The sequence below is a fragment of the Phaseolus vulgaris genome, chromosome 7, assembly GCF_051622355.1.
Source record: "Phaseolus vulgaris cultivar YP4 chromosome 7, ASM5162235v1, whole genome shotgun sequence".
NCBI lineage: Eukaryota > Viridiplantae > Streptophyta > Magnoliopsida > Fabales > Fabaceae > Phaseolus > Phaseolus vulgaris.
Window position 1 is genome coordinate 34,032,914 of NC_143504.1, and position 10,539 is coordinate 34,043,452.

At 29.4% G+C, this 10,539-nt stretch overlaps 1 protein-coding gene across 1 annotated transcript; it reads left to right on the top strand.

Annotated features, from left to right (window-relative positions):
- Positions 1-356: 356 nt before the first annotated feature.
- LOC137817165 (uncharacterized) lies at positions 357-7,337 on the top strand. The gene has a single exon (XM_090304922.1). The coding sequence runs from the start codon at positions 5,919-5,921 to the stop codon at positions 7,095-7,097; it is 1,179 nt and encodes a 392-aa protein (XP_090161048.1). The 5' UTR covers positions 357-5,918; the 3' UTR covers positions 7,098-7,337.
- The last annotated feature ends 3,202 nt before the right edge of the window (positions 7,338-10,539 follow it).

A 10,539-nucleotide genomic window follows, 5' to 3' on the forward strand; every position in this document is an offset into this window, starting at 1 on the left:
AAATTTCTTCATACAACTATAACTATACATTTTTAAAATACTAAGTGAACTTAAAAATTTAAAATGAAATCTTTTGATTTAGTTATATAAACTATTATTAATATTTATGTTAGTCATGGGGGAAGTTTTGTGAGACTATTGTGGATAGAGCTTGTTGAATCATTTTTGTTTTGGGACTACTTCTTCCTACACCTCCATCACTTCTTTCTCCACCTCCATAAATTTTAAAATTCTCAAAATTACCTTTAAGTAAAAAGATAAAAATAGAAACAATGTTTTACACTACGGATTACGTAATCTGGAAGTCAAAAAGTACAACTTTCGGATTACATAATTTGAAAGTAAAAAATTACTACTTCCAGATTACGTAATCTGGAACCTATTTAACAACTCAAAATACCGGATTATGTAATCCAAAACTTATGTAAGAAAATAAATCTATCGGATTACGTAATCTGAAAGTAAAAAATTACCACTTCCAGATTATATAATCCAAAATCTATTTAACAACTAACAATACTGGATCCCATAGTCTAGAACTTATTTAAGAAAATTGGTTCCAAATTATGTAATTAAGAAGTGTTAATTTTTTACTTCCAGATTACGTAATCCGATAAGTTTATTTTCTTACATAAGTGCTATATTATGTAATTCGGTATTGTAAGTTGTTAAATAGGTACTGAATTACGTAATCTGGAAGTGGTAATTTTTGACTTTCAGATTACATAATCCGGAAGTTATAAAACATTACTTCTATTTTTATCTTTTTACTGAAGGGTAATTTTAAAATTTTAAAATTTTTGGAGGTGGCCGAAGAAGTGATGGAGGTGCAGGAAGAAGCATTCTTGTTTTGGTTGGATTAAGTGTCTTTTTAGTTTAAATGGATCAGAGTTGACCCATTGGGTTTGAGTGACAGGCCTCCCTACTAAGCAAGTTGGACCAAGTAATTTGTTTTTGTTTCTGCATCTAGATTTATTTATGAATTAATTAAATTACCAAGGATTTGATTTTGACCTATAACTGGTTGTAAATTTTATACACAAACTATGTAACTACACTCTGATAATACCTTTTCAAAGGCACTTTTTATCATGTGTCAATACATGATCAGACTCCTTTTAAGAAATATGATTAGAAGTAAAAAAATAATTGCACTAATTAACTATATGAAACCTACTCTTTTACACCCCACAAAAATAATATATTATTAGAAGGGGCATTTTTTATGCTATTTTACAGTGAGGATTTTCCTACTTCACGGAATTTTGGTTGAAAACAGTGACGTAAGAACTATAATTATCTCTAAGGGTCTTAATCATGTTCACCAAACCTAAACACGAAATCAATAATGGATCTAGCTGTTTCCCTCTGATATTCTAGAAAATAGCTAGGAAAGCAAAGAAGACAGATCACATAAACCTTTTTAGATTTTACAGATGCCAACATATTCATTTAAACCTCAGATTCAATATTGGATTTGTTAATGAAAGTACTGCATGATTAATTGTAGGAACTTAGTGAAATTTAATTTCAAATATATTTTTTTAAGTATTTTAGTAACTAGTCGGTCAACAACTACAGTTGAGAGAAATTAGTCTCTCATATAAGATATTAGGAAAATTGTCACAGACAAAAAATATAAACAAAATCGAGGGTTTGTTTAATATTATAGCTTTATTTTTTTTCCATTTATGATTAAATTCAATTTGTAACCAAGTCTCGTCCATTTGCATATTCATTGTTAAACTAATAAGTAATTGAAAAAAATGAACAGTTTATTGACTTTTGGGTAAGAAGCAAAAGCTATACCTATACTTGCTTCAATTAATTTCAAAGACTAGTTAACATGTCACTTTCTCCCACAAAACATACATACCTCTCAATATGGCTATATATTATAGTTTTTATGAGTACGGAGTAAAGTATGAAATAAAATAATGGATCTAAATTTTGATGTGCATTAAAATCAACTTTTTAACTCAATTAACAACTAATTCCTTCTTTAGGATTTGTTTACTTATGAATTTACAATTCACAAACAAAGATTAAAGATTTCGAAGGATATTAATTATTTAGATTGAGAATTTTGTGAGAAGAAAATAAGAGAATATAAGTATGAACGAATATATTTTCTCCTCTTAAGATAAAGAGAAACAAAGAAAAATTATATCACATGAAACTATTTTTAAATTTATCCTTACAATAAATTTAACTAAATCAAATATTTTAATAAAATGAAATAATAGTTAATAATAACAGGATTTTGTTAATACAAAATATATACTATTTATAATAAATAAATAATATAATTATTATTATTTATAATAAATAAATCATATAGTTATTATTATTATAAATATAATAATATTATTTACATTTAATATAAAAGAAATTTCTAATTATAATTTTTAAATTTATAAATTTATAAATTATTTATTTCCATATAACAATTGACAATTTTTACATATATTCAAAATTTTACAGGTAAATTATTTGTTCTTCAAGTGATTCGTAACTTTTTCATAAATTAATTATTAAACTATATTAGATTATACTACTAATAATTTTAATTCATTCAAATTTTAAAAAAAAATACTTAATATTTGATTATTCTATTTTTTTTAAAGAAAAGAGTAAATTTAAAATCATCATTTTACATTTAAAAATAATAATAATAAAAATACTCTCACAATCATCACATTGTCAACAAATTTTCATAAACTTTTTTCACAAATCCATTCTAACGTACCCTACTCCAAACACATTAACTTTCTTCATATTTTCTCTTAAATCCTCACACATCCACCCTCCCAAATCCCCATACTTTCACTCCTCAATCTAAACACAACCTTAATAAAAAAATTATTAAAAAAAATATAATAATAATTTTTTTTTATAGAAACTTTCAAGTTATGCATCACTATAGAAGTTAACATCAATAATCTTCCCCTAAAATATTTTTCTTAAGAAATGATTTAGATGCCTAAATGTTATATGTGTTGGAAATAATGTGCTCAAATTTGGCAGATAGTGAAACCTTTTCAAATCCAAATTTGGCCAACGCAGAAACAGCTTGAGACAGATTAAATATAAGTATCATAATATTACATTTGGAAGATTTAAGTTAATAACATTTGATATGAAATTAATAAACCTCATTTTTATAAACTAATTTTATAATATTAAATTAAATTTAAAGTTCCGTCTTAATACCATATCTTTATATTGTTTAATTTTTGTGTGACGACAAAAAATCAAGCAGATTTCGTGATTTATTATGTAAAGAAACACTGATACGTTGATTGGTATGCATTATTACATTGAATTATTATAATTTTTAATACATACTAATTTTTACTAATAAAAATATTATTTGTGATTTTATATACTTGTCAATTACATGTAGGGTGATAAGAAAATATAATAGGTTAAAATTTATTTTTGAATATAATAAATCAGATAAACAAATTGAGTAAATTATTTGGATTCATTAAAAAGTTAATTCAAAATTAGATCTAATTCAATATATTTAATAAAAGTTAATTCAATTTATCCATTATTTTCCTTTATATATATATTCAATTAGTCCATAAAAATATATTTAATAAATATAAGAAAATATATTATTTGATATATGGTTTTAGGATAGATGGATATCTAACCATGCAATTAATAATTAAAAAATAAATTTAAACTAAATTTAAAAAATGAAAAAATTGTAAAAAAGATTTTAAAATATAATTTTAAAAACTTTGAAATATAATTTTAAAAACTTTAAAAATTATGATTGTTTTAAATTTATTTTGATCTATTAAGTATTAATAGAATGAGTCATTAAAATTTTAAAAATATTTTATTGAATCTTTGACTATCAAGCAATAAATTTCATGTAATATATTTTTACTATGTTAATAATAAATAAATTTATTTACAGATGGATAAATAAAATATTGAAGATGTGGCGGTGGAAGTCGTAGTTCATGTGGCTCAAAGAAACTTTTTATCTAGCGTGGGTGTAAAAGTGTACCAGCTTATGATGGAAATTGAGTAAACTCAATTCAGCGTACTCTTTTCAACTATAGCATATTTCTGAGTTAGGTACATTAACTTATTTAAGTATTTTATTTTATTTTATATATTTAATATAATATAATTAAAGTTGATTGACTTGATTTATTTATTTAAATAATACAATTAAAATAGTTATATATTTTAAGTATTATTATATTATAAATTAAGGATCAAAGAGTAAAATTGAATATATATTTTCGCTTAAATTTATGTGATTAAAAAATTCTTATTAGTATTTTATAATATTAAAAGACTATTATTTTGAAATTAAAAAAAAACACCTTTTGCATAATTTATTTCTGTCAAACATGACTATTTTAGTGGGATATTTCCTCTACCCACCTTCTACTCCATGCACATACTTAAACACTTTTAAATATTTTTATTTTTTTAAACTAATTTAGCCAAGGGAAGATTGTTCCGCGGGCCATTTCAAAGACCGAATGTCGCGTTATTACGTTCAAATATATTTTGTTAGCAAATGAGACATTTTTTACTCGTGAAAAAATCATCTCACTAATACTCTTTATAAAAAAATATGTTAATATTTTTATTATTGAGTAAAATTGGGTGTTAATTTTTCGATAAAAATACGTAATTTTTTATATAATAATATTATAAATGTTATCAAAAAGAGTATAAAAAACATTTTGTACGTATTTTTTTGATTTTTTTTAATAATTAATAATTTTTCACTAATAGGAACGTAACATTAGATAGTTTTGTGATGGTGCTATCGCTTAATTTAAAAATAATCAAATCTAACTGATATTTTTAAACACAGTTTTATGAACAAACATTATTGATATTACGTTTTATTTTTATTTTTTTCACGGAGGTAGTAGCAAAATGTTTCCATTTTTGACGGAGAATATTATATGTTTCCATTTGGATAAAAGTAATTTTATTATGATTGGAGTAATTTTTGTTTTATTATATAACCTTATGAGAAAGAGCAGGTTGTGGTGTATGATTGGAGTGAATACGGGTGGTCATTATTTCATCAGCTTCTCGTGACACCTTTTACTCCACCAATCATCCCAACCTCCCTCCATCCTTTCTTCATTTTTTATTTTCACCATACAAAATACCAAGAGATCAATTTTATTCATTCTGAAAAACTAACAAATAAATTATATATATATACATTAAAATTTGAAAATGAAAAATAAATAATAGAACCATACTATCAAATTATAACAGTTATCAAAATAAAATAATTTAATAATTAAAGACAAGCAAGTAATTGATTAATTAGAAGAAAAAAAATATATAACTTGGACTCTTTTATTAATTTGATCCTCTGCAGTGTACTAATTAGAAACAAGTGATATAACTACTATTTTTTTAATTTTATCCTATGTTTTACTCAGATCTGTAATTATTGCACAATAATTAATCCTACTGTCAGAACACATAGTTCTCAGGAGACTCCATTGAACTTTAATGGGTAGAAAATCCACTCAGGGGTACTCAATATAGAAAGAAATTGCTGATATTTTGATATTCCAATTAATTACACCTACTTAATAATTTAATAAATTAATATTTTAATTATATTTATTTTATATTTTCATTTAAAATACTAATATATATTATTATATTATTACAATGGACTATTAAGAGAATGGTTTTACATTTCCAGGTGTCAAAAGTATTCTTTTAAATAAAAACCACAAATTATACCTGCCACACTTTTGACTTTTTATTGGGATTTAAATATTATTTTGTATACAGTTAATAATAAAATAAGAAAATATAGATGATTTTGACAGAAAATTTTGTGATATCTCTCCCTATAAATGCTTTTTCGTAGTTAGGAGTTTCTTCGCCACAAGCTGTCTCACATGACTTCTTTACACTCACTCACGTTGCTCCTTCTTGGAGTGGTGTTTGTCACTACTCCAGTGGTGGCTAATTTCAACATACCCATTTATGAGCCTCCCCCAATAGAGATACCACCCATCTATGAACCTCCACCAACTGAAATACCACCGCCATTATATAAACCCCCATTCATCCCTCCTCCACTCTTCCACCCTCCATATGAGAACCCACCACCAGTCTTTCAACCTCCTTATGAGAAACCACCACCAAAGTATCAACCACCGCATGAGAAACCTCCACCAGTGTACGAACCTCCTCATAACAAACCCCCTCATGAAAAGCCACCACCACTATACAAACCTCCTCATGACAAACCACCACACGAGAAGCCACCACCAGAATATCAACCTCCCCACGAAAAGCCACCACCAGTGTATCAACCTCCTCACCAGAAGCCACCTCCAGAGTATCAACCTCCACACGAGAAGCCACCACCACTGTATCAACCTCCTCACCAGAAGCCACCACCAGAGTATCAGCCTCCCCACGAGAAGCCACCACCAGTGTATCAACCTCCTCACAAGAAGCCACCACCATTCTGTCAACCTCCTCTCGTAGAACCACCACCAGTATATCACCCTCCTCACGTGAAGCCACCACCAGTATATCAACCGCCTCACGTGAAGCCACCACCAGTGTATCAACCTCCTCTCGTGAAGCCACCACCAGTATATCAACCTCCTCACGAGAAAACACCACCAGTGTATGAACCTCCTCTCGTGAAGCCACCACCAGTGTATCAACCTCCTCTCGTGAAGCCACCACCGGTATATCAACCTCCTCTCGTGAAGCCACCACCGGTATATCAACCTCCTCACGAGAAGACACCACCAGTGTATCAACCGCCTTATAAGAAGCCACCACCAGTGTATCAACCTCCTCATGTCAAGCCACCACCCGTATATGAACCTCCTCTCGTGAAGCCACCACCGGTGTATCAACCTCCTATCGTGAAGCCACCACCAGTGTACCAACCCCCTTATGAGAAGCCACCACCAGTGTTTCAACCTCCATATGAGAAGCCCCCACCACTATTTCTACCCCCTTATGAGAAACCGCCACCAGTGTTCGAACTTCCTTACCCACCGGGTTGCAGTCCCCCACCCTATGGTCACTTTCCACCATCCAAGAAAAACTAATAACAAGTGGCGGCTGTGATGTGTTTTAGAGGGATCGTTTGTCAGATAAAGTTTTGTTTTGTTAGGGAAGCACTTTTAAGACTACAAGCTCAACCTGCTCCTTCTGCATGCAATTGTTCTTAAAAATAAAGGCTCTATGCCTCTGCACAATAACTTCAATTTCCCTTTCAACAAAGATATGTTAATGTCTATTATTGGGTTCATCAATGACTACAATTAGTTTTTCTTTGTGCTATTAAATCTAAGTTGAAAACAAATTAAACTTAGTTATATGTATGAACTTCATATTCAGTGGGATCAATAGTGCCAATGCAATGCGTGATGTTGTTTCGTATGTAACTCATATATACACTCTTTACTTTTCATTTTATTGAAATACTACTTATATATACGTAGTTCTTAGATTAAAAATAAATAGTTCAAAGAAAGAAAAAATTAGAGTAAATTGGTCCTCTGTGTATATATTGGTTAATAATAAATACTCTTGTGTACCGACTTTCACTGTATAATTAATATAAAATTTACTAATAGCTAATTTATTAAAGAAATTGATAAACTAAATTTTCATGAATTTTTATTTGAAAATAATATGTTTTTATTTACAATACACAACTAAAATTTTCTTTTTATGCAGTGAAGTCAGGTTTTACCATGATCTACGAGGAATAACTTTGTTTGTGTATCATATTTACTCAGATACACAAACACCTAATTTTCTACACTACACCATTCTATACTAATAAAATTAAATTTTTATTTTAAAATATAAATAATTTGAAATGAATCAATAAGAAATTAAAAATATTATTTTTTCTATTAGGTGTTAGAAGGATGTAGGAAAATTGAAAGATGTAGATTTAAAATTGTTTTCAGCTTAAATTGGGTGTGAGAGACAAATAAGTACTCCATTTGTTATTTTATTATAATAGTTAGTTTTGATTTTTTTTTTATCTAAAATGAGAAAAATATTAATAATTGTTGTTTATTAGTCAAATTAAAATGATTTCAGTATAAATCGTCTACCCATTATTAGACCGGTTTAACACTAAAGATATAATAGTATAATAAGGTTAGATGACCTCAAGTAGTTTTCTAATGAATTCAATAGTAAATCTAGTCAATCATGTCAGAATGTATGACTTTAAACTAGAGGGGAGGGGGTGAATGGTTTAAAAAGAGTTTTCGCAAACTTTTAAGTCTAGAATGAAATTACTTCTAGAAAACTTGATTCAGAATTCAGTTTGCCAAAAACACAAAGCAATTTAGCACACCACCAGAAAAATAATCGGTTGTTTTGCAGAAACAATCGGTTGTTTATACCAGTTTACAATATAAATTGAAATTAAAGAGTTCAAGGGATAGAGAAATTGAACACACATGTTTATACTGGTTCACTCTTAAACCAAGAGCTACATCCAGTCTTCTGAGAAACCACTGGGGAATCCACTAAGCAATCAACCCTAGATTACTTACAACATCACCAAAGAAGTGACCTTGATCCCCTCAAGACACACACTTCATTTGGCTCAGCACAAACACCACTAAGAATGCTAATCTTGACAACCTCAAGAACACACAACACTTCTTAGCTTCACACACAGAGTTTCTTCAAAGTACAAAAGGATTACACTTGTTATAGAAAGGTCTAAAATCAATACAAGATGAAAATCCTATTCCACACTCTCTTGATCCAAGCAATCACAAAGCAAACTTCAACTCTTGAAAAGCAAAAATCAGTGAAAAACTCAAATCTATTTTTCTTTTATTAAATCTCTGTTCTTGTTTGTTACAAACATAACAAACTATTTATTGCTTTCAAAGACTGGTCAAAGCATTTAAAACTGGAGCGTAATCAGTTATAAAATCATTTAATGCTTAGTCAAAGCACAAAACAGTTTTCTGTTATGGTCCCAAAACAAACAATCAGTTGAATACTCTAATCAATCGGTTGTTTTGGTTTGACAACAAGTCAACCATCAAAAACAGTTTTCAACCTTTCTAAAAACACCTAAGTATAAAACAATCGGTTGTTTTGACAAAACAATAGGTTGTTTTTCACTTAGTTTGAAAAACACTTTCAATTAAAAGGTTTAAGAATGCTTAAGCTTTGGATTCAATCAAGAGTGGATTTACACAAAAAATCTACCCCAAATCCTATTCTAAAACACCTATGCAACAGCAAGCACAACCAACCTTCCATCAAACTTCAAAGGGTTTGGATTCTTCAAAGCTTGAACACACTTGATTCAACAATCTCCCCCTATTTGATGAAGACTAATCCCTGGTTGCTTGTGTTGGATTTGATTGAATCTGAAGCAATTCATGCAAGACAAAGTTTAAGCAAAGCACAATATCTCTGATAGAGGGTTAGAGCAAAAACAGAAACAGTATATCAGCAGCATTAAAACCAGCAAAAATAAGGCTTACTTAAACACTCATACACAAAATAGAGTTTGCAAAAATATAAAAGATAATGAAAGACAACACAACATAAAATCTCCCCCTATTTGTCTTCACAAATAGACAAAAAAAGAGAGATGAAAACATAATTGTTCCAGATTTTACAGAATTGAAAAAACAGAAGGACTTAAACTGATACAAGACCAAAAACAATCGGTTGTTTTGTGAATTCAACCGGTTGCTTTTACTTTAATCATCGTTGCCATACTGGAGTTCAAAAATCTGATTCTGAACAACTTCTATCTGTTCATCCAAGGTCATAAACCGTGTATCCATGTTGTTGAACCTGTTGTCTATACTCTGGAAGTTGCTTACACACAAATCATGAAGATTTATTTGGTTCTCAGCAAAACCATCAAGCCTATTTACCATGTATCTTTCAAAAGAAGACATGGATGGCATTTCATCTTCTTGATTTCCTGCACTGGTTCCAACACCTAGATTGATCTCAGGTTGTTCCTCATGGTGAAAATCCATGTCAGCAGCTTGATCTTTTTCATCAAAATCAGCAGCTGCAGCACTTGATGAAGCACCATGATCTCCTTCTTTACTCACCCATTTCCAATTTATTTTGGTGAATCACATCTTGCTAAGAGAGCCATTGTTCATCTCTTGTGTTGACTTAATCAGCTCAAATGTCTCATCCTCAAGATTCACTTCAAAATAGAGCAAGAATTTAGAGATTAAAACAACATAGGGATAGTGATAATCACTTAACCTCATGGCTTTTTGCATGTGTTCTTTGATGATGTGGATCCAATTGATTTTGATCTTCTTCATGATGCAGTAGATGCATACAAGGTCTTCTTCTGTTAGGACAGAATGGTTGCTCCCCCTTGGAGTAAGAATCCAAGTTACAATAAGAGCAAGCACCCTTTCATCTAGCTTTAAGCCTCCAACCGAACAAGTTCTCACTTGGGCATTTTGATTCTTCAAGCAACTCTTGTAGTATTGGACTTTGTTAAAATCCTCCACTACTCCA

Bases quoted from the DNA above. Each gene is read 5' to 3' on its own strand.
- LOC137817165 (XM_090304922.1), top strand. From the start codon at position 5,919: ATGACTTCTTTACACTCACTCACGTTGCTCCTTCTTGGAGTGGTGTTT.